The sequence below is a fragment of the Haplochromis burtoni genome, unplaced genomic scaffold, assembly GCF_018398535.1.
Source record: "Haplochromis burtoni strain Fernald_Lab_line unplaced genomic scaffold, NCSU_Asbu1 Contig_183, whole genome shotgun sequence".
Lineage (NCBI taxonomy): Eukaryota > Metazoa > Chordata > Actinopteri > Cichliformes > Cichlidae > Haplochromis > Haplochromis burtoni.
This window is the reverse complement of record NW_024582544.1, coordinates 1,263,984-1,288,728: the sequence shown is the minus strand read 5'-3', so window position 1 is coordinate 1,288,728 and position 24,745 is coordinate 1,263,984. Positions and strand designations below refer to the sequence as shown.

Below are 24,745 nucleotides of genomic sequence, written 5' to 3'. Positions count from 1 at the left end.
TATATACACACACATTGGGTAAAGTAGGAAGTGATGTGACATATTTGGGATTTGGAGTTTTTACAGACTTCTCTTGTCACAACTCTATGGTCTCTGTCAGATATAATAATGTTCTTGACTAGGAGTTGCTCACTGCTTTCCTCCCCACATGCACACAGCACCATACAACCTGGATGTCGTACCTGACCATGACCTGTGTCTACACCTATATTCTCAGCTTTGGCATGGGACCAGGTAAGTCTTTTACCGGGATTTACATGCGACAGGTTCAAAATGTTTCAGTACTCAAACATACATTTGAAACAAAATGTCATCGTGTTTTACTATCTACACATATTACTTATTTAGATCAACATATTTACTACATTTTATCAGTTTTCAGCATCTTACTTGGTTGGCTACTCCTTTGTTCATCTCCACAACTAAAGTAAAATGACTACGCACTGTATCACTTTAAACTCTGATACACTACAGAGTACTGCAGGAGTGTGTAAAAGTGTGATACAGTGGTTATATTGATATGTTATATTGATATATCTAACCAGTACAGTTTTGGTTTTTTTTGTTTTTTCTCAGCTGGAGTGACTGGCATTCTTCCCACAGAGATCTTCAATCAGGCGGCTCGGCCGGCAGCCTACATGATTGCTGGCTCCATGATGTGGCTCAACCTGTTCGTCGTTGGAATGATCTTCCCATTTTTAGTAGTCAGTCTGTTGCTACATCCACACTTTAGTCAGCGTCTGTCCATCTGTCCATGCATCCATCCAATTAGCAAACCTGCAGTGAGGAGAAATAAGCACAAGAATGGTGTTCATGTGCCAATAATATTATTACTAAGACAAGACTGGGGCACTGTATAAAGCGCTTTTCATGTTACCATGTTATTTATTAGTGGAGATGTCTAGATGGTACAAAGATAGGTTAGTTTTCAGTGTGGTGTTTGATATTTACTTGTCTCTCTGAATAGGGTCCCAGCTCTACCACTACAGAAAACAGAAAAGAAAATAAAAGCCATTGGGTCACATGGGTTTAGTCCATGTCGGAAAACCAAGATGCCAAATGAGACAGTAGCACTCCTCCAACATTACAATTATATACCATTTGTGTTAAAATGCTGACTATTAGATAGCTTACCATCTTAATATTGGAGCTGGTAAGAACACAAATTTAGGAGCAGCATTTTTGGAGTTCAACCCACAATAGGGACTAACAGTCATGATGCATCAGTATATCAATATACAGGCCCTATAAGTGATGTACAAAAGAATCCTCTTTTAATATTTCTTTTAGTATATGGCTTAAAAAATGTATAACTGCAAAATATCAAAATACAGCTTTCTAAGTGGATGGGTGTGAAAACTCATCCTCATCCTACTCCCACTACTCACTACTCCAGGGGTCTCAAAGTCCAGGCCTCGAGGGCCGGTGTCCTGCAGTTTGTAGATCTCACCCTGGGTCAACACACCTGAATCAAGTGATTAGTTCATTACCAGGGCTCTGGAGAACTTCAAGACATGTTGAGGAGGTCATTTATTCATTTACATCAGTTGTGTTGGATCAAGGACACATCTAAAACCTGGGGTGGCTGTAGCTCAGGTGGCAGAGCAGGTCAGCCACTGACCAGAAGGTCGGTGGTTCGATCCCGGGCTGCCTCCTGGCTGCATGACAAATATCCTTGGGCAAGATACTAACCCCGTGTTTGCCTACTGGTCGTGGTCAGAGGGCCTGGTGGCACCAGTGTCTGGCAGCCTCGCCTCTGTCAGTGCACCCCAGGGCAGCTGTGGCTACAATGTAGCTTGCCGTCACCAGTGTGTGAAGGACTGAATGTAGTGTAAAGCGCTTTGGGGTCCTTAAGGACTGATTAAAGCGCTATACAAATGCAGGCCATTTACCATTTTACCATTTAAAACCTGCAGGACTCCGGCCCTTGAGGCCTGGAGTTAAACACTCCTGACATAAGTGATTTGATGCCCTTCCTGATGTTGCCCCCTCTATTTTTTTTAAATAGTGAATGTACTTAGCTAAATACAGCTTGTTTCTCCCAATGATAACTTGAATACACAGAATTTTTAATGTAGTGTTTGATAAACGAATGACTGATAACATTTTATTTTCCCTTCACAGAGCGGGCTGCGTGAGTACTGCTTTGTGCCTTTTGCAGCGATCTGCCTGTTGTCTGCACTGTATGTTGGCCTTTTTCTGCCTGAGACCAAGGGGAAGTCTCTGTCAGTCATCATGCGTGAATTTCACAGGCTCAATTTCAAAGGCCAGGAAAACCATTTTGAAGCTCAAACCAAACTTCAGTATCAGCTGGGCGAAGTGTGTCTTTCCACAGCCTTGTAGACAGACTTTTTCTCCAGAAACATGCAGTCACACCCAGCGCATGCCTTACTTTGACCTGATCTGCATCAGCGGGAAGAAGTTTTGTGGTTTGGGAGCCGCTTTTCATATCTTTGAAAAACATTATCTGAAATGTTTTTCCTGTGAGGAAAATGGCAATTAAAAGAATTTATCTTTGACTTTTTCACATTATGCTTTATGTCACTGATTGATGTGAGACAACAAGTCATTGAAACTACTTTATATTAAGTGTACTGTAATAAGGTATAAATCATCTTTTCCACAGAAAGTCATATTTTTGTTATTAGACAGAGCTGGATACCTGACCTGATTCAGCAAATTAAAAAAATGCATTTTTATGATGTTTTGTTCTTTTATTATTATTAATAAATAACAACAGTCTATACGTTGAACTTTGTTAAAGACTGCACAACACTTTATATTAAAGTGGCTCTCTTCAGAGACTAAAACGTGAGGCTGAAGATTAATGTCCAGTCTTAAATCAGAGCACAAAAGCAAAAAAACAAGAAATAAAGGCTATTCCAACTGACTTCCTGCTGATTTGAGTGTAATCTTACACACATTTTCACCAAAATGTTGCCAGAAATAGCTCTTAGATGGGATCTTTGCCATGCTGGTCAACATTGTGATCTATAACCATATTGAAAGATAGAGACATGAGCAAGGCAAGGACAGCAAAGTTTACCTGTCTAATGCTTTTCAACAACACAGTAGTTTAGAGCCTAACATGGTCCCTCTATGCTCTCCTATCAGTCTGCTCTTTCTCTACACACTTCCCAAGATCTTGGTTCTGAAATCATTACTACAGAATGATGGCAGCTTGTTTACAGCCGTGGTTTCCAAACCCATTCTTTCATCCACAATAAACTGATGCCAGTCCAGCATGACAATGTTTAACAATCATCACTATCATTTAAAAAAGGATCCAAGACAAACCTTGCTGAAATAAGGATCAGCATTAGCACAAACAAACTCTCATAGATCACGTTGACCCTGTAGTTTCACTACATATTTTATCCTCAGTCTAATGTTTTTATTTTCCAACACTGTTTTCTGCATATACTCTATTGCATTTGTAGGCTGGATTGTCTTAATTAGCTACTGTAAACTTAACACTGGGGGAAAATAAATATTAAAGTAAACACATATGAAACCACTGATCACAACACATTTACAGCTCCGAGCTCGGACTGAAGTGGACTAAAGTTTGTGTTCGGGATAGACAATGTTTTGTTCTACTGTACACAGTCCAGTGTTATTATACTCAATAAAGAAACATAAATAATTTGAATAACAACAACAACAACAATAATCATCATCATAATACATTTATTACAGCAGCTGGTTATCGCGCACAGAAGACATGAGCAGCAAGTATACTTTTATTTATTTTTTGATTTGTATGCGATGATTTATTTAACAAGATATGTGGTGACTGTTAATTGAAGCACAGTTTAAAGATCTACTAATTTATTGCTGAGATTTCATGACGTTCAGAGAACTGTGAAGCACATATTTTAAAAAGGAGCAACATATTTTAAAGTTCGGTTCAGCAGTGACTTAACACTTTCATGCATGAATTATGACAACCTTGATCAGGATTTTTCTTAAGTATTTTTATTCATCTTTAGGCATTAAAAAAAGATTTTTGAACTTCATTTTTTGAAACATGTACTTTTAGTTTTTTACATGTCCACTTAGGTGGACAACATACCTTTTGACTGGGTGGCAGGGTATGGAGTGACACATCAGTGTCCAATGTAGTGGTTTATGTGCAAGTACACCATCAGCACTGACACAAAAATAAGATTTTGCAAGAAAACAGCCATTGAAGAGCTGTCCAGTGTAGTGACCACTATGTGTGAAAGGGTTAAATATACTGATGCTCAAGCTGTTCAAGCTCTCAAGATCATGCATACCCATAAGGCCACTCAGCTAAACACTGACATCTTTCAAACCTTTCAGGTTTGCTTCCGTTTCATTGGTGTATCAGTAAATTTTATCTTCATCGGGCTGTCAATGAAAACATTTTGGAGACAGAAACATCAACACAAAAAAACAAGAAAAAGTTACAAGAATAACAAAAACACATCAGTTAAATCTTTTAAACGTGTAACGAGGGACTCCGTTTGCAGTAACATAACACACCCATGCTGCACACACAGTCAATAATGGTGTTCTTTTTATCTGTGTATCAGAGCCGCATGACCTTAGCTCATTGTACTTTCTCATGTTTTTCTGTGTGCGTCACAGATTAAAAACTAATTTCTAACCAGAAAACAGACTATACTGGCACAGCTGCAGTGATAGCAACTATGGGAATGTCATGTGCTATGAAATTAACGTGTTTTATGAAACATGATTGATACAATCTCAAGGTCACAGAGTGTATAAATGTGAGTAAACTGGACTTTGTTGCTTTATCTATCTATTCTAGCTCACTGTAAACCTATACAAATGCATTTAAGGACAAGATTTTACTATTAAATTAAAAAACGATATGAAACATCCACTGCAGACCTGCAGTATCCTGCCAACAGATCAGAAGCGTTAATTTCTGTGAATGAGCTTTGTATAAAGAAATCAGCAAAACAGCATTGTCACATATTATTGGATTTTACTTTGATTTTAATAATTTGAGCACAATAAAGATTAAAAATTAGGTAAATAAAGACTGCATTACAGGCTGCATCTATTCAAAATTCACCCAAAAAAAAATACATTACATTTTGCAAATTGATTAAGAAAACAGAAAATAGCAGAACATGCTGCAAAATCAAAGCATCTGTAATTGCAAAAACGTACACACAGTACAAATTGTTTTTGAAAGCTATTCTTAAATACAGTGTTTGAGTAAAAGTACAACATTTGTAAAAACATGCCGCAGAACGCCTTTGGCTAGTTTTATGTTGAACTTCAAAAAATATTATGACATTTTAGTTTCATGTCTGTATCTACTAAATAAGGCACAGCTGTAACAGCAGCAGGGAGTGACTCTTTGGCAACATGTACGTGTTTTTATTAATCACTGCAAAGCTTAAAGCATGCTTAGAATATGGGAGTCATTCATAATGATTAAATACAATTTATGGACATCTTCATTGCATGCCTGATGTCACTTTGCATGTCAGCTGCAGTACTGGAGACTTTACCTGCTGTCACTGGTGCTGGGAATTGAGGGATGTTTTCAATATGGCATCCAATTGTCTCTCGTCGCTTCTCCGGAAGTGGTAAGATGCCTGTTAGTTACGCAGTGTACATATAAAATATGTTCACACTCAGTATTATTGTATATCTCACTGTAATGAAGTTTGCTATGGTTAAAGATTATGTCCTCACAGTAGTGCTCTATTAAAGTCTTCACCAGCCAGTAAACTCTTCAAACTTTTTGTCCCGACATTTGATGGCACATAAAAGTTATTTGCCTCCAATGTGATATTCAAGAGCCTGTGATTTGCTGATTTCTAGTCCCTGTTGACTGTAATTTACAATAACAGTAGTGATATTACTTACTCGCCATGCAGTTTGCTTTTAGCATCGGATTCTCATGAAACACGAAAGCCAGAAAGGAGAAAGAAGAAACATTTAAAAAGTGTTGCTGGTTAAGAGAATGTCACATAAGACTTTTTTAAAACTTATCTTATTTGTATACTAAATCATTTTTTAGCTGAAATTTTTCAGAAAAACATGAGATTAAAAAAATGAAAAACAACACAAAGAAGCTTTTATTCAACAATCCATCCATCACCCATTTTTCTATTTACTTCACCACTTAATTGTTTGTGCATATGCAAGGAGCTGTTGGAAAACCTAAATGTGGTAAACATAAATATTCAAAGAAAGGGGGAAAAAATCAAAGTATAAAGCTGGTACCTACATTTCCATTAGTTCTTTTTTTTTTTGTGCGCACCAATAATTTATTGCACATGGGATAAATGTTTCCTAAACCCATGATGATGTGCATATAATTGATATTGCATAGACTTTGTTTCTAAATAACAACTGAACTGACCCCATTATAAAAGATATAAGACTAAAAATATCACCCAATGGGTTGATAACATATGTCAATATTAAAATGTGAAAATAAGAACAACCAAATTACAGATTGTCCAAATTGTTGTCTTTAAATTGCCTATTTTGTCAAGTTTGGCTGCTAAAGTTTGTCTATTTAACCTCGCTGACTTTTCTGCAGCACATTCAGAGTTTTGTGAACTACACATGGATGGTGAGGTACAAAACTCCAATCGACAAATCTACCAACCAGCTCATCTGGTCCTTCTTCGTGGCTGTTTTAAGTGTGGGATGCTGGGCTGGGGCTGTTCACAGTGGAAGCCTTCCTGTCACCTATGGCCGGTAATTGCATAAGCATTTGTTGTTTATTAACAGCAGGCACTGCCTTTCAGACACTCTGATCTCTCAGATATTAACAGGAGCCTGGAAAAGGCAAAAAACAGCAGGTCTGGCTCTGTGAAGCTGCAAACAAGCCATCGTGTCAGGCACAAATTCAATCTCTGTAAAACTTCAAAATTAGTTTCAGATTTTTCAACATTTTTGTGCAACCTATAAAAAATTGTATTAATAAATCACCAGTGCTATCCACTTCTAGCATCTCTGGACAAGTGCATTTAAAAAAAAAAGATTAAATCCAAGATTATTCTTTGAACTGTCAGGCACCTCACAGCTCATGGTCTTCAGTCGCACAGCAAAGTCTTTTGAGATGATCTTGCTGGGAAGATTTCTCTATGGATATAATAATGGTTTGTTATGTCTATTTTTCATTTGATTACAATGCAGTTTTTCTTCCTCTTCGTTCTTCATATGGTCTTTGTCCACAGGTCTCGGTCTGTGCGTACACCTCATGTATCTCTGTGAGAGCTCTCCACAGAAACTCAGGGGTTTCTTGACTCTGACGAGCTCAATCTTCATTGGCTTGGGGAAAGTCGTGGGTCAGATAATTGGCATCAAGTAAGAACTGACTGCTTGAACATGAAAGCAGAAGTTGACTAATAACTTTCACTACAATACAAATGATATTCATGTCAAATGGAGCAGAAAACCAATCTTTTACTCACTCACTCATTAAGAAGGCCACTTGTAGGTAGAGACATTTCTCTGGCACTTGCCCAGTTAGTTGTTATCTACCATAATCAATGACTTGTTCCAAATTAAAGTACAACACTTTCTGAAGCTTGAGGCACACGTCACATTTGAGACCTGGATAATATATTAGGCCAGGGATGTCAAACTCGTTTAACACTGAGGGCCTCATACAGCCCACTTTGATTTTATGTGTGTTGGACCAGTGAAACTCTGTGTCAATGTAAAGAAGATTAAATACATATTTAAAAAAATAAAACAACAAAGAAGAGCAATTTCAACTGAAACATGTTATTGAAGTACACACTATCTGCATGGCTTAAATTGTCAGAAGTACATGTGTAAATTTACAGGAGTCTATAATTTGGTGATAGAGGATGTCTTTATCAGCAGGGAAAGCTGTAAAACTTATAAAAAATACAGTGAAAAGTCCAAGATTTATGTCCTCCTTCACATTTTCCAAAGCCATCCAATGCACCACATTGAAATCTTGGCTATTTTTATACTCCTCCATTATGTAAAATGCAAAAATGAACTGATACTGCCACTGTAAAGAAACAATTGTTTTCATTCGTCAGAACTTTTAATGTTGTAACTGACCACACTAGTAAACCTCAGTAAAGATCTATTCATTGGCAGACTGATGGAACAGACTTTGGATGTAATCCTTGTGGTATTTCTGTGTCCAACAGCTTTACAGTGGCTGTGGCAGGAGGACAACTTAAAGATGGAGTTGGACGACATGCAGCTGGAGCGGGAGAGGTCTCAGGGAGAAAAGGCAAAGACTGTAAAGGATCTGCTCACCTCTCGCTGTGTGCGATGGCAACTGCTGACTCTAGCCATCCCTTGTGCTCGCCTTCAGTTTTGCGGCATCAATGCTGTATGCTTATGTTTCTCTGCCGATATGACAGTTATCAACTTAAATCTGTTCGAAATCGCAGTTTCTAGTTCCCTTTCATCTGTCATCCTCTTGTTCAGCTGTGCTTCTACGCCTTTGACATCTTCCGTGAGTCTGGAGTGCCAGAGGACAAGATGCATTACTTGGCCATTGATATTGGAGCAACAGAGCTCATCGCTATAACGTTGTGTGTAAGTAAAGTTGCATAAATTAGACTTTACATCTAAAAAGCTCTTGGTTATTGGGTGATTCTAAAAATGTCTTTTTAGTTTTACTTCTTGGGCACGATTCTGCACATTTTATCATTTACATAAATAATACAGAAGTAAAGACTGGGAAAGAGGAAAGAACATGCTCGATACGAAGATTTCATAAAAAATAATCAAACATGAAGAACATTGTTATCAGTTTTTGCTTATTTGCTGTGCATCAGTCCTTCTTGATCGATCGTGCTGGCAGAAAGAAACTTATGGGCTATGGCTATCTACTGATGGGTATCACCATGTGTGTTCTTACCGTCATGTTGTCAATCAAGGTAAATACATTCAGCACATTTCCTCTTCTTCTGTTGTATGTTAGAGGATTCATTCCATCAATCCAACTTTTACAGGATCTGAATTCATGGATCCCGTATGTGAACATCACTCTGATCTTTTGTGTCATTTGCATTTATGGGCTTGGGCCTTGTGAGTTACTCCCTTTTTTTTTTTTTTTTACCCAACTCCTATATAAAAGATTTCTGCGCCCATACTTGACTGAGCTTCATATCTAAATAGCTTTTTAATGTTTGAATCTTCTTGCAGCTGGAGTGTCTATGGTTCTCCTTGCTGACCTCTTCCTACAAGTCTGGCGTCCTTCTGCTTACGTGGTTTGTGGGACCATCAACTGGCTCTGCATGTTTGTTATAGGGTTGCTGTTTGGCTATATTGTGGTAAGATAGCCACTGTAGATATACCATAATGTATCTCCATCTTTATATGTGTATTTACTCTATGCCACCCTGCTGTTTATCTAACAGTCTTTTTTGTGTGTATCCATACAGGATGGACTTGGACAATTCTGCTTCCTGTTTTTAATGGCTTACTCACTTGGTAGTGGAGCATTTATTATATATTTTGTCCCAGAGACCAAAGGAAAGACAATGGTAGAGATCATGGAGGACTTCAACAAACTGAATTACAAGAACAGGACAGGTGATATTGAAAACACTGATGTTGGTCTTGAAACTAAATTTTAACTTTTTTTTCCTCATGTAAGTCACCTGTAAGTTTCCTTTATGCAACCAAGTGCAGTTATTGCTTTTAGCAAAATTCTGATAATTACATACGCAAAGGGCTGATGTTACATTTGTAAATATGTACAATTAAAAATAAAACACATCTTTGATCCTGGTCTCTGCTTTTATAGTTATTCACATAAAACATCAGCAAATTATATACAGTATTAAGATTCATATAGTTTTTCATTCATTTAGTAGTTAGTTTTTTCAGTTTATCCCTTCAACTTGAATACTGTAACACAGCAATGTTTTCCTTCTTTTGATGGTAAGAAAAACCACTGAACTTACCAAAATTCTTGAATTATTAGATGAAGAAAATCACCTGGCCCCTTGTCAGGTTCAGATTACTTAATGGTACCTGTAGAAAGAGTCTATCTGCAGTATAGGTGCGTTGCCCATCCTCACATGCAGTTTGACGACAAACTCCCACAACAAATGAACAGAATACAACATAACAAAGACATAAAGCTAATATTAGCATGTCAGCTGTTCTCTTATTATAAAGGGTCAACACATCAGGTAGATTGGCACGCTTAAGCTACAGCTATCAACTTTACAAATAAACAAATAAACAAAGGTGACAGTCATGCCAAATTATTATTGAATTTATAGGGGCAGTTCATCAGTCTACTTTGAAACAAGCTTCAAGCCCACTGTCTTCTAATTTACTTTGCCTCAACAGCAGCAGGTCAAACATCCAATTTTTTTTTTTTTTTTTTTTAAAAAACATGACAAACCCACACTCCATAAATTCAGTAATTTGATTTAAAGTTACCTAGCTGTAGCTTAAGGAAAACAATATAGATCATCTAATTTTACCTTTCAGTTCAGACCCATTTTAATTAAAGTCGTTTGTCAACTTTGTTAGATTAAAACACAGGACACTACATTATTAGTTATTATCACGATCAAACAGAAGCTATGATGGTTCTCATTTTGTCAAAAAGAGTGGCACTGCGACAAAGTGGGTAATTGTTGGCACTAAAGTGATCATGTGGGTGAAATACTTCACAACAAACCAGGCGATTTAAGTGACCGTGAACACGCCACTGAGTATTTCAGAGAGATTTTCCTCACAACCACCTCTAGGGTTTTTTTTAGAGAATGGTGAAAAAAAATAATATCCAGTGAGCAGCAGTTCTCTGGGTGAAAATGCCTCGTTGATGCCAGAAGTTAGAGAAGGGCCAGACTGCTCCAAACTGATAGGAAGGCAACAGTAACTCAAACAACTGCTCATTACAAACAATGATCTCCACAAAAGCATCTCTAAATGCACACGAAAAACTGTAAGGAACTGGACTACAGCTGCAAAAGACCAAGTACGAGTAATAACAAGACAACAGTTGGGGGGGGCTTAAGTTGCAATTTATTTGATGCTCACCTCTGTACCAAGACAAGAGATGAGACTCAATAACAGAGTACAAAAACAAATATCTATAGAAAAGTAAGCTTATATTGAAATATGTCCAAAGACGTTATAACAAAACATGTAGCTCACATGTTTTAAGAGCAATCGTGTACGATGATAAAATACCAAGTGAACATATTTTACATTTGTGTTTTTATACAAAAGTGTCAATGCGAGTCACTCTGTACAATAATTAACCTATAGAAAAGAGGACCTTTTTTTTTTTTTAAATCCACTGCTGTGCACAATCAGTATTTGGAAGGCACTTCGCAACAGACAAAAAGCACAAAGCAAAAACACCCGGGCCAAAATAATACGTCATGTTTTACACTGGAGTACCAACATAAATGAAACAAATTATACATCCCTGTGGGGGAGGAAAAAAATCAAACCAACTACAAAAAAAGAAAGGTTGAATTACATCCTTACAGCATTTTACACTTGTCTTGAAATAATAATTATGACAACACAACCCTTATTACCTTTCAAAGAGTAAATACTAGTGCAGAGTGGATCAAAAAAGAAAAATCAAAAAAGGTCAGCTGGCAGCCTGAGCGCTACCGGAGCAGAGTTATAGTACAGTGAGCAGTGAAACGACTACTGCCACCAACCAGTGATCGACAATCAGTCCCCACCTCGGCTCGCATGCCAGAACATGCAGTTTACCCTTCAAATGGCCATAACTTAACATCCCTCCACAAAACAGACAAGAAAAAAAAACAAACAAAACCAACGAAAAAAAAAAAAAAAAAAATCTTTTTATGTACAGGACCACCACTTACAAACACTGATCATATTGGTTGGTTCTTTTATATATCTATATATATATATATATTTATATATATTTATAGAGGTGTATATGGAAGGTATATACACTTGTTACAATCACAATATAACTATAAATAATAAGGGAATGTACTGAATTTAACAGACTCAATTACCCACAAATAATAATTAAGCAGAAAGCAGGAAACAGATCAAACAGAAAGTCACACACAATTATACACTCTGTTTTTGTTAACAGAGAAACACACACACAGTTTGCTGCTGGACCCAGCCTGATTTGCATCATGATACACTTTTAAAGCACAACAACAAAACACCAACCAATGAAAAATGAGGTCCACATGACACTAAATCATTAAATTTAGAGCATTAAAAAGAGCAGATCCCTTTCCACAAATGTTTCAGTGCCACCTGTCGGTGTTTTCTGATTCACCACCACTACAACAAAGAGGGATGAAAGAACATTGTGAAAAACTGGGATTTGTGTTTGTCGGTAATTTAATCAATAAAGTGAATTACATCTGCAGATACATGGGTTACTTTTTATATAAATTCAAAGCATCGGCTGGTTTCAGCTTCAAAACACCGATTCTTCGGGTCTTTAACCGTCAGCCACACCGAAGATGTTGCGTTGTGCTTCAAGACACTGTAAAAGGATTTTTTTCCCCTACCCTTATAAGCACACATGAAAAGAAACAGCAGTGTTCAGAGGAATGTCTGTGAATAAACACAGTGAGACACCCAGACAGGTACTCTGTGACCATTGCGGCAAGCGCAGCACGCGGCGGCAACAACACAGCAATAGCAATCTAAGAGGAGGGAGAAGAGTAACAGGACACGAAACAATGACACATTAAAGAAAGCCAAATATGTTCTGCTGACTCACAGGTTGGTGGATCACATTGCAAATCTTTCCTCGAACCCTCTCGATGTCTGTTGCACAACACACACAAACAACAAACACGCATCTATATTTAATATAATTTAGAGTGAAAATAATCAAACTGAGCAAATCACAAGATTTTTGTTTTCACACAATGAAAGTGGGAAAAAAAGAACTACACAAAATCAAGGGCATTAATAAGTTAATAAAATATAATCTACATTTCTCAAAATATATACCGAAAATATACCTGACCTTGGTCCCTGTTTCATTTACACAACTGATTTAACACCTAAAAAAAACAAGACTGGGAAACGCTGTCCATGTAGCAGAAAAAAACCCCTCAACGCTAACAAGCTTATGACGATTCAAGACAGATTTTGCATCCAAATATGTTAAAAAGAAAAATAAAAAAAAAATCTCATAGGAAAAGCATTCAGGTACACTGTGAAGATCACAACAATAAATGGCTTCCCTCTCCTTAAATGAACATTTCACAAATAATTCAACCCAACACATAACAAAGGGCTTTTTAAGTGCTTCCTAACACCTACCAGTCCTACTCACTGGCATAAGAACTGACACTTGACACACTGGAAGCAAAAAAAAAGGAAAAGAAACAGCATGAAATGCACATCAAGCCTGTTATTAATATTTCTTCTTTAGCATTTAACAGATAAAAAAAGCCCTGCTAGCAAACTTTAAGCCAAATTAAATCTCTTTACTTAAGGAAAAAAAAAAGTCCTCTCTTAAAGGTAGTAAGGTAATGAATACAGAATTTAGCCCTCTTGTTGCTCTGAGGTAAAGACATCTGTTTAAAGACTTCAGGGGAGCGTAAGGATATAAAGCATTAAAAATTCACTGTGATGGCCATGGGTCTATTAACCAAGTACACCAGAGTAGGTGAAGTGAGCAAAAGGACAAAGATTACTTTACGTTTTAACGATGCAGTACAGAATTCATCTCAAACATGGGGATTTAACTGTGATTGGTAAATCACACATAAAAGCTGAAAGCCCTTTTCAGACGTGCGCTCCTTTGACTGAATGTCTTGGTCACTTTTCTTTAACAATTACCAAACTCGTTAGGTCAGACCTACAAGCGTTTATCCATCATGAATTCCACAAGAGAGACCTTGCTTCTAATAAGGAGTGTGGTTAATTACTCAATAACAGCAATACTTAATGCCACAAGCACAAAAATCTACTTACGGGAAACAGTGGGCTGAGTCTTTACACCAAATGGCTCTCTGTCATAGGAACATTAAAGTTAAAGTGACCCATGTCTGAATTGTCTGATTGCCATCACTTTAACAAACTGATAAATATAATCAGGGTCTGAAAAGGGCTTTAAAGAAAACAGAACTTCGACACATCCCTAGCGGTTAAAGGAAATAAAGCCTTCACGTAATTTCTTTATAAAGCAAAATGCCAGACACATACATAATCTGGAAAAGTAGAAAAGGTAGGAATTATATGGCAGTCTTTCACAAAAATATTGGATACACATTAAGCAACATGACAAAAAAAAAAAAAAAAAAAAAGTAGTCTTGAGGCAAAGATATTCCCAAATACAGAGTATCTTCTGTGGGCAACCCAGCTTTGTCCTAAGAAAAAGTGGCTTTCCTGCAACTTGTAAAGCCTCAAGCAAAAAAGGTCACTTTCCTCCAAAGTCAATTCCACTTTGACCCACCTCAGCATCCACCAGTGAAGAGGCAAAAGCTGATTGAACTATCTGAAAGCCAAAGGACTCGAGCAGAGACATGTTTTGTTGAGGGGAGAAGGGAGACGTCAGGGAAGGGGCTATATCACTCAAGCTGGACCCCGAAACGCCCTGGACCTTCTGGGCTTTGTGAACTCTGTGCTGGTGCTTGTTGAGGTAGGACTTGGTGCGGAAAGCCTGACCACAGATCCCGCAGATAAATTTCTTCTCAGGGTCTGTCTTGGCTTTAGATGCCTCTGGAGAGACCAAAGCCCCTGCAGAGGCGCCATTGCAGGGCAAAGAGGGCATCTCGAGTTCTGGTCCGTCGGTTTTGTGTGGAGATTTAAGCTCTTCGCTGTTGGACAAATCCCCGAATGAAGGATCTGATTCCTCCGATTCCAGGTGAGGACATTTACCAGCGTTTTCCTGCCCGTCTGAGGTAGATACAGCATGGACATGAAGAGAGAGGTGAGGCAAAAGAAGGGGGGGGGGGGACAAGTGGGAGAAAAAGAGAGGCATGAATTAGGCTTTAGGCTTTCTCAAAAAACATCTTTAATCCATTTGTTGGCTGGCACCTGAAAAGAAATAAAATGTAAACTTCGGGGGTCACATGAGAAAGCACCGAGCACGAGCAGAACCAGTTACGATGTCTGAAAGACATCAATAATTAAATACAGTTCTTTCCAAAATGTGGCTACAGCATTTAACTACACAGTCATCTAGCTCAGTCCATTTGCCCAGTGTCCACTGAGAATTCTGCTGTGCTCATCCAACCAATAGGCCATGCTAGCACCATGCCCCCACCCACCCTCCTGCTGGACTGTACTGACCTGTGACAGGCCCATGGACGGGGAAGCCAGGCACCCCGCCAGAGCGACACTCCCAGAAATATGGAGCCCCACCTGGCTTCCCCATGAGCAGCTCAGGCTGCAAGCAGAGGGTTGAATGGCCAGGCTGGGGAAGAACTGGGTGTCCAGAGAGCCCATGAAAGCGCCCCTCTGCCTCAGACGAGGTGAGAAGCAGCTGGCGACTGGCGCACAGGTCTACACAGCACCCAGCCAGGGAGAAAGGAAGGGGGAGGGACAGATATAACAGGCCGGTGGAAACCATACGGACAAAAATACCTTTACTTCATCACTAGTGTTAATGCTGTTTGTACACAGTATACTAGACATGTACAGTACTGCAAATGAGCCCATGCTGAGTGAGTCCCTTCACTAAAGCTGGCGGTGATGAATGAATTAACCTTTTCCTCGGCTCACAGTCAACAAACAATAAATCCCTGGCTGCCTGACTGCTTTAATCAAACTGTGCCATTTCATTATAATCCTTGCTGAAACTTGATTTGTTAAACACAGGTGCAATTAAAAAAAACTACATGCTGAACTTTGATTGCATATGCTGGCTCACTAAAACAGCTAAAGAACGGAGCCAGCAATTAATGTCACCAGATGCACCTGCAAATCCAGCTGCATCTTGTCACAATTCCCCCCCAGGGAGAGAAGTGTAACGTTCACACGTCTCACTGGTCCTGTGACACGAAGTGAAGGTTACAGGTAAAAGAACAAAAAAAGAAGTAGAGAAGAAGGAGGAGAAAAAAAAAAAAAAAAAAGCATTCGCTGTCAAAATAAAAGATGCACACCAGATAAGAAGTTGCAACGTGCGTTTGCGCACATAAAATTTTCTGGAGGACAGACATTTGTTTGGAACTCTTAAAGATGTCGAAGAAGCTCCTTTAAGCAATTACTTTGGTGTTCCTCCACCTCCAAAGAAATGTCAGAAGGAGTCCGAACCGCAAAAGAAGCGCGTATTCTCGGAAAAGTGGTTGCAGGAGGTGAGCTGGCTTCAAACAAATGATGAACGCACAGAGCTCTAGCGGACAAAAACAGTGCCTTTTATAAGTACGCGAACGCACGTTGCAACTTCTTATCTGGTGCGCAGCGCGTCTTTTATTTTGACAGCAAATGCGCACCTGCGGACCACTTATGTGCACCCCTGTGTGTAACTGTATTTCCCTGTATTTAAGTTTTACAGCCTTTTCTGCTGATGAAAACCTCCCGCATTCATTCTATACTGAAGTTGTGAAGAACTAGAGAAATTGAAAAGTTCATGTCTTCCTATTATGGATTATTGAAATTTCTAGGTTTTTTTGTTTTGTTTAAAACAACAACAACAACAAAACCCAAAAAACCTTGTTTATAAATAAAGGACAGTCTGGGCAAATACCTAACAGAACTTGTTCTTTAATTTTACACATTTAGCAAGTAGAAAAACTGAGACCTACAGTCGAAACTGCACTTCTCCATATTATATGTTAATACCTAATTGCTTAAATGTTTAAATGTCTTTACACCGACAGAAAGGAGAGTTTTGCTGGTCCAGTACACTTAAAGATCAAATTGGCTGTATGTGGCCTATGAGGTAAAACAAGTTTAACTTATCTGGTATAAACATGCTTTTTTTTGTGTCATTTCAACAGAAGCTCACTTTCCTTTATAAGGTTCAGAAGTTTAAAAAAAGAAAGAAGACCAGCTATCCCCCAAACTAGATCCTGACCAATATTATCAGTTAATATTGTCCAATCACAGATATATAATCAATAACGGTGGACAACTTTTCAGATATATATATGGAAAGCTTCTTTTAATGAAATATAGTAAATATAGTGCTGCAAGTTTGTGACATATATTGCTGGAAAAAAAAATAAAAAATTTTAAGTAAGAACATCATTTTCCCTTTTTAGTATCAGAGCTTAATATATAGTGTAGTAATAATGCTTTCTAATAGCTCTTTGACTAAAAGGTATGCATTTTCTGAGAAGATGGTTTGAAGTTGCTATTATAATTGTGACTGCTGCACTTAATTTTACAAATGCCACATATAATTTCAAAGCATCCTGCAGTGGTTCTTGGGATTCTCATGCTTAATTTGCACCTGTGACAGGTAAGAGGTGTGAATTTTAGAACCCTGTTGATGTTTCCACTGACATATTAGGTGTAGTTGTTAATGTAATCCATTATTTTAAAAGCCCAAGTCATTAAATTGTAAATCAACAGAAGACAGCATTTTCTTTGATATTACATTTAACCACTTGTGGGTTCGGTTCACAGTTTCTCCAACAGAAATGGCACAACTACGGAAATTTCAATGAATCCAGGGCAAATGGAGCACACGTTAGGACGATCATGCAACACTGTGCATAGCCCAACAACAGTTGATGAACCAGCCAAGCAGATACAGACACTGTTAACCATACGGCCATGGCCATGCTGGACAGACACACGTGTACAAATAAAAGAAATGTGAATTAGTATGCGACCTGCTAACATGGTTGAGAGTAAAAAAAAAAAAAAAATGGTCAGCTTAAGAATTACCAAAAAAAAAAAAAAAAAAAAAAAGGATCTTCAGTTATTCCAAGTGGCAACAGGAATATGTAGGCAGTTTTCAAAACAAAACAGGGTTTAAAAGAATAGTTGTACGTACACATCACATTAGAAATAAAACCAAAAGTTTGAGATGAGTCCAGGATGTTAAAAGATAAATTAGTTCTCCAACTACCAAACAGATTTAACGCTCTAGGGTGTGACAATAGTTTCCCGCAGCCCTACCACCCCGACCTTTGGCATGAGTCACGAAGCTGGCCTGAGCTCACTGGCATTTCCAGCTTTTTATGTAACACTGACCGCATGCCTAATTAACCTGGGTATCATTAATAAAAAAATAAAATAAAAAAATTGGTGCCACAGTTAGAGAATAATTACAGCAACTGTTGTCACAGAGACGTGCAATACTTGACAAATGAAGGTGCAATAGTAAATGTTTCAGCAAAAAGCTTGGAAGCAGGAGCTGATGTATGCGTGTGTTAACATATACAGAGATGCAGCAGCATATTTCTCCCCCCCCCCCAAAGAAAATAAATAAATAAACGGCCGCAGAACAAATGAAAGCCAGAAACATGAAAGTTTGGGATGGGGCGGGCGGCTGCTTGCCTTCCACTGAGCACTGGCGTCCCATGTGGTAAGGGTTGCCGTTGTGCATCTGCAGTTCCCCCCTTGGCTCAGGGAAGGTGTGCATTGTGGCAGAGGGGGGCAGTGGAGAACCGTGGTGTGTCTTTATATGCACCTTAAGGTAGGATGCGGTGGAGAAACCTGGGACCAAAGGAACAAAGAAGAAGGAAGTTGCTTGACACACTGACATCCCCGCCTGTGAGAGAGGTGTCCTGAAACAAAGGCGTGCTGTTCGAGTTTGCTCCCACTCCATGATTCATTTCTGGATGTGTGGTGAACTGAGAATTGTACTGCTCCAATGTCAAACAACAGAGCTTCAAACAGTTTTTTTTGTATTGTCTGGACTTGTAAAAATAAAGACAACATAATAATACTACAGTTTAACTAAGCCCCTGGGAGGAGAAAGGGCTTTTCCCATGGATCACAGTTCTTACAGATGGAATGACTCCTTTAAAAACACACTGAAATCAGTCTAAATATAATTAGATTTCTCCAATAAATTTTCAACAGTACTGAAGACACACGTCAGAACAGTAAATAATCAGGTCAGCCAGAGGAGTCCAACCTGCATGATCACTACGGGCCTGTTAGAGACTCTACTGAGTCCCACTCTCTGTAAAGGCCTAAAGATGCAAAAACCAGACACGTGAAGAAACCTTCAACATGTATGACTGAGACTGTAAGCACCATATGAAATTCAATGTTCAGACATGCAATTGCAAAAAACTAAAATCTGAACCCTCAGCAATTTCCAGGATACCTGAAATGACAGTCGTGACTTTAGTAGATCATTATAGCAACTTTTGCTGAACACCTGATCAGGACAAGGTTATGTTCAGAGTTTTGATTTAAAATCGACTGCAAGAGTAATTTTTTTATCATTTCTTTTATTTAAACAAATATGCTCCAAGTGTGACACACGCACACATCTGCTGAAGAACTGCATTTCATACATGCAACATGTTGAGCTGCACATGACTAATAACACTAAAGGAAGCCGTGAAGTTACAGCAACCCAAACTGTATGCGTCACCATTGTTGCAGGACTTTGCATGCATTCAGTTGGAGATGTCGAAAATGTGAAAACATGCCCTTTATGTTTGGTCCCCAACCAGCTGCCAAGTCAGTTTTACAATACTGGAACCGCAGCTAATAAAACAAACTGACCAGTTCACTAATTTAGTCACAGGCTCTTAATCACCAGGAATAATCGAGTGATAAAACCCACTTTGTTTTGATCTGGCCACATCTCGCATCAGGCTGTGAAAAAGTATGAGGCGTGAATGCACAGAGTAGTCTTTAATATTTAAGTGCGTCGAGCTTAGTTTCACACCAGTTCTGTGCTGCTGTCGCATTAGAAATGAACTGCGTCGCTGAGAGCGCACGGACCGCTTAAATAAGATCAAACAGATCACACATTTTTTGGCAGCATTGCCAAATTCCCTCATTTGCAGCAGAGTGGACTTCCAAACTTTTTTATATTCTTTATCACCCATTTATCTGACAGTGCCTTCGACTGATATGAAATGATGCATCAAACACCCTCTTATACGAGTGCACGGCCTGGAGCAGAAAGTTGGTCAGCACTGTTCTGAAACCCCCCCCAAGTCTGAGATCAAGTTTTAGGTTTTTCAATCTAGCTGATGATAAGAAAAACTCGCTTACTTAACTGGAATTACAGTACGCACCTCTGGGCTGTGAGTGATTACTGAAGCCTCCCCAATATAGGATTTTTAGGACAGAGAGATATTTGGCGATTTAAAAATCTGATATTCCAATATGCTGGCTGATATTCCTTCTTTTTTTTAGACAAACGGATTTTGCCCAACAGTTATAGTTGCTGCTGTTGTTATCAGGGAACATTCAGAGTAATGGAGGAACAACTGATGGACGTTTTTCCCCACTTGTCTTCTTATTTCCATTTATTCACCATTATAAATGCTGATACTGGATGATAATATTGGGCCACCAATAAATCGGTCAGGCTTGTTTGTAAATCAGACTGATCTGTCTATGACTGTGATTCAGATGAAGATCACAGCAGATTTTATGGATAATCAACAGAGAAAAATTTGAGATGTAATTTTACATCCATGTAGTGAAGTTAATCTTCACAAACAGATTCACTGCCAGATTATGTTATTCAACTTCAACCCACAAGCTACAAGAGCAACCAACTACAAAAAACAACTAAAATCTATCTTATATAATCAAAATCTTACTTTGAAATATCACAAGATCACAAGGCAGTACATCAACCATAACTCTAGACTCGTGTCTTATTTTTCCTAAAAGCACATTTACCAATATATCAAATAATATCAGTCTGTATATTGTGAACATCCAGGACGTCAGCACCCTCTGGATATTGATCAAGATAGGGGGTAGAGAGGTTTCAGATTTCAAACCCGAGTACAACACTGTTTTGTTTTTTGAAGGAATTACCTTTGTTGCAAATGCCACAGTAGTTATGAGTTCCTTCACTGTGTTTCTTGAGATGGTCTGTCATGTAGGCAGCTCGCAGGAACTTGCCGCAAACTTTGCAGGGGATTTTGTCCTCGTGGCATGCAAGGTGAGAACGGAGACGATCTCTTGTGGCAAAAGAGGCATTACAAATCTGAAAGACAGAAATCACTGAGCTAATGCCTCTCACAGTAGAAAAAAAAAAGAAATTCATTATATGCGGCTATTCACTAAGTAAGACAGACATATTGATCCTACCTGGCACTTGTGGGGTCTCTCTGTTGTGTGTACTTGTTTGATATGTCCATTCAGGTGGTCTGGTCTGAAAGAAAACAGTGCAAATTAAAGTCTGTGCATCATGAACTGGTATGCCTGAAATCAGAACTCCCTGTTAACCTGTATGGAACTCTGTATATTAGTATTATATTAATTTCTCAATTGCATGAAAATCAATCACGAGAAGGAAGCTACTCAAATTAATTACATTCATTCATGTCTCAGAGAGCTGTCCTCCCACAGTGTGCAAGCTGGCAACGAGGTACAGGTGAGCTGTATGACATTAATATAACAAAGGAGTCCTTAAGAGGCTCCTTTGTTTTAAAAACAAAATAATCAAATCAAGGCTGAAGGTAAAGCAGCCTTTTCCTCAAAAGAGGGTTTACTAATAACATTAACAGTGTCACTGTTCTATTGAGGGGCTCTAGGAAGCCAGACTGGTGACCCTGTATGTTCACCAACCTGAAGCCAAAGTAGCTTAAGAGAAAACATAAAAGTATGTCTTCACAAAGGCGGCCAGTAAGAACTCTTCAGTCATACCTGTGCTGAGACACACAAGATTATTGGAAAATTTGTGGAGAAAAAAAAAAAAAAACTGCTGCTTTCTTCATCATGTCAGAAACATTAACCTCCAAAGCAGTAGGTGGAGGCAGTGAGCTAAAACCCAACCTTCAACTGGTTTGAGTATCTGAAAACAAAACATAGTGGTGATACTTTAACGATTACTTACACTGGTTATCCTGAATTTGACAGCTGTGGCAGGACGCATAGTGGGAGGTAAAGTAGTGATAATGTTATATGAAAGGTGCATGCATGGCTGCACGGCAAAGGTTAGAAACCATGGACAAGATCCTTAGCTGTTGGAATGATGGTGGCGTCTGTGCATCTCTAAAAGCTGCTTTGACTGTTAAATATAGAAGCACTCACTTGATACCGTCACATAATGGACTAAATTACATGTGCTGATTTACACATGTACCTTTAATTATATTAAGGAACAACAAAGCACATTTCTGTCTGGGATGATCTGGAAATTTAGGGCATTAAGACCCAGTAACAGCACTGTGTGTGGTTTTTGTTTTGTTTTTTACAACTCCCAACAGATTCTGACCAATTATTATTATTATTATCGTCATCATTATTTATACATCTCATTCAACTCACCTTGAAAACCCTTTACCGCAGCTTTGGCACACATAGGGTTTGCCAACTGAGCCGTCGTGGGAGCGCACATGGTACGACATCCTGTCCTTGCGTTTGAACCGGAGCCCGCACACATGGCAGGCGTATGGCTTCTCCCCGGAGTGGGAGAGCTTGTGTCGGTTCAGGTGGTACACGTCGCGGAAAACTTTCCCGCAAATGTCACAGCCGACGTGCCGCCTGGTCCTCTCTCTCTTGCGGCCGTTGTCCAAGGCGAGGCCTCCGTGTAACTGCACGCCGTTTTCCAGCAGCCCGGGCTGAGATAGAAGAGAAATTCCGGCCGGGGCTGACAGGCTGTCGCTGAGGTTGTTTACAGCCCCGCTGGACGCTCCGTGCTGCGCTTCGTGGTTCTTCAAGCGGGAAGCCTCGGTGAAAGCTTTGCCACAGGTCCCACAGGGAAACAGTCCGTTGTCTTTCTGGGGGCTGTTGTTAAAGTGAACAGCCTCCACGGCTCCGCCAGCTTTCTTTGGTCTCCCCCTGCACCGTTTCGACCCCGGGGAGCCAGCGTCGTGAGGAAACGCGTTCCCCGTTATTTCCGCGGATGGGGAGACTGGCAGTCCCTCAACGGGCTCCAACATTGGCACCGACGACTCGCCGCCGTCCTCCAGAATCGCGGCCGCGTCTTCACCTCCGTCCACATGCATCTGCATGCTGTTAGCAAAGCTCTGACCGTTCACCAGCATTCCCGATCCGTTTACCAGACCCTGGTGAGCCACCGGGAAACCGAGCTCCGTGGCCCCCGTGGCCTGGAATAGACTGGCATCTCCTCCCCGAGAGGTCGGGACGAGGATTTGTACGTTGGACTGTTTGATAACCTCCTGACATATTTCAATAACCGAGCGCATCAAAAGAAATTTGGCAGCTGTCATCAACTCCGGGAAGCACTCCAGTCGGACCACGATCCTAGACGTGTACGCGAAGTCCAGGATGTCTTTAAAAACTTTCGGGCTGATCGTATGCATCTCCAGCTCCTTGGCGTCGCCGTCGCCCTCAGTCTGACGGCTGAAGACCGACTCGAAGTACTCGCTGCAGGCGGCTAATACTGCTTTATGGGCAGGAAAGCTTTCCTCGCCGACGCGCAGGATCACATCGCAGAACCTGCCTCCATCTTTCCTCTGAATGTTGAGGTTGTGTAGCATCTCCGCACTGTGCTTGCTCACCTGGTAGGTGTACGAAGAAGTCCAAGACGGCTCTGCTACTTTCTCCATGCCGAATTCATCCAATAACAATGGTTGTTGGCGACAAAGGTCGGAGAAATGGCAGATTATGCGTGAGGATTTCGATCAACCGAAAGCAGCTAGCTACAAAATCCAAAACCAGCCGCCCCTCCCGTCGTTTTAGCATCTAACGTTAAAGGCTAGCAGTAGCAGCAGCAGGGAAAAATGGCAGCCCCCCAGCTTCCTGTGAACTTTGACCCTGCTTTCTTCAGGGTGGGGGTCGCTCGCTTTGTAGTAATAAAAAATATATATCGATATCAGTGCTTTGACAGTGAATGTGTATTTTATTTTTCTCTGGTGGGATCGGCGCTGCAGCAGTACTCCGGCACTGCAGAGGTCTTTCATTTCTTCATGCCTTATGTTTGTACGCAGGTCTCTTCCTGCCTGCTGTCTGTGAAAACCCCTCCCCCAACCAGCCAACCACAACCCCCTCCTCCCGTCACTCTTTATGAACGCTGTCTGTGAGCCTATTCAAAACACATGCAGAGCTACTCTACCAGAGACTGGGAGCGCCTCACCTTCTGCTCCAGGATGCTCGGCAGAGAGTTTCCTCGGTCTGTTTACCAGTTTTAGAAATTGGGGGGGGGGGGGTTATTATTCCTCAAGTGGAAAAAAATCACTAAATTACAGAGGTTGTCCACTCATCTGCTGACACCGAACACTGCAGGTTTCACATGTTTAGGTTTTCCCAGCTTGTTTATGGCAGCGGAACCCAATCTACATTTGATTTTGGAGGTAGAACCAAAGCTCTGATAGAACTGATGACACATTAGGAAAATCTTGAACCTCTCACCTCTACCGTGAAGGAATTTGACATTTTAGAATTGATTTCATGCTATTCCCCCCCGAAAATGACAATTCTATTTACCACAACTCACTGGGCCACTTCAATAGTTACACTTTGCTAGAACCAGATTGGACCCCTTTTACTTGTAGAATAGCCATAATTATTCATAACAGACTTCAACAAGGTGCAGGAAACAGATGTTGGGTCATCATGCACCACGTAGTTGCTGCAGATGGACATCCATGATGTTGGAGCTGGTGACTGAGTCCATTAGAGTAACATGGCAGTGATTCTGGTGTAAAGTTTGAGAATGAGCTTTGTGTATATCATCCTGCTGGAAGCGGCCATCAGAGCAGAGCATCAGTGGTCTATAAAGGGA

At 39.9% G+C, this 24,745-nt stretch overlaps 3 protein-coding genes across 6 annotated transcripts; 2 read left to right on the top strand and 1 right to left on the bottom strand.

Annotated features, from left to right (window-relative positions):
* Positions 1–158: 158 nt before the first annotated feature.
* Positions 159–2,527, top strand: LOC102312040 (solute carrier family 2, facilitated glucose transporter member 11; the record flags this gene model as incomplete). Its single annotated transcript, XM_005938903.3, is given in 3 exon segments — positions 159–234; positions 577–704; positions 2,125–2,527. Coding segments are annotated over 3 exon segments (423 nt in total), but the record flags the coding sequence as incomplete, so codon positions are not given.
* A 2,947-nt stretch (positions 2,528–5,474) lies between these two features.
* On the top strand, positions 5,475–9,785 carry LOC102314505 (solute carrier family 2, facilitated glucose transporter member 11-like; the record flags this gene model as incomplete). Its single annotated transcript, XM_042225825.1, has 10 exons — positions 5,475–5,591; positions 6,557–6,717; positions 7,003–7,121; positions 7,200–7,329; positions 7,668–7,684; positions 8,070–8,341; positions 8,440–8,550; positions 8,793–9,045; positions 9,163–9,290; positions 9,402–9,785. Coding segments are annotated over 10 exons (1,503 nt in total), but the record flags the coding sequence as incomplete, so codon positions are not given.
* Positions 9,786–10,981: 1,196 nt separating this feature from the next.
* Positions 10,982–23,984, bottom strand: patz1 (POZ/BTB and AT hook containing zinc finger 1). 4 transcript variants are annotated; one of them, XM_042225810.1, is made up of 6 exons: positions 22,327–23,984; positions 21,145–21,208; positions 20,869–21,040; positions 18,406–18,564; positions 15,247–15,459; positions 10,982–14,850 (listed from the first exon to the last, which is right to left on the bottom strand). In XM_042225810.1, exons 1-6 carry the CDS (start codon positions 23,568–23,570, stop codon positions 14,372–14,374), a joined length of 2,331 nt encoding a protein of 776 aa, XP_042081744.1. In that variant the 5' UTR covers positions 23,571–23,984; the 3' UTR covers positions 10,982–14,371. The 4 variants fall into 4 exon arrangements, with proteins under 4 accessions (XP_042081744.1, XP_042081745.1, XP_042081746.1 ...); XM_042225811.1 differs by lacking the exon at positions 18,406–18,564 and having other exon boundaries at positions 22,327–23,982; XM_042225812.1 differs by lacking the exon at positions 15,247–15,459 and having other exon boundaries at positions 22,327–23,979.
* Between the last annotated feature and the right edge of the window lie 761 nt (positions 23,985–24,745).

Bases quoted from the DNA above. Each gene is read 5' to 3' on its own strand.
- patz1 (XM_042225810.1), bottom strand. From the start codon at position 23,570: ATGGAGAAAGTAGCAGAGCCGTCTTGGACTTCTTCGTACACCTACCAG. The intron at 21,209-22,326 runs GTGAGTTGAATG...GTTTTCTTTCAG, and splicing joins TGCGGTAAAGGGTTTTCAAG to ACCAGACCACCTGAATGGAC. The intron at 15,460-18,405 runs GCAAGCAGCCGC...GGTGCTGTGTAG, and splicing joins ACGCCAGTGCTCAGTGGAAG to ACCTGTGCGCCAGTCGCCAG.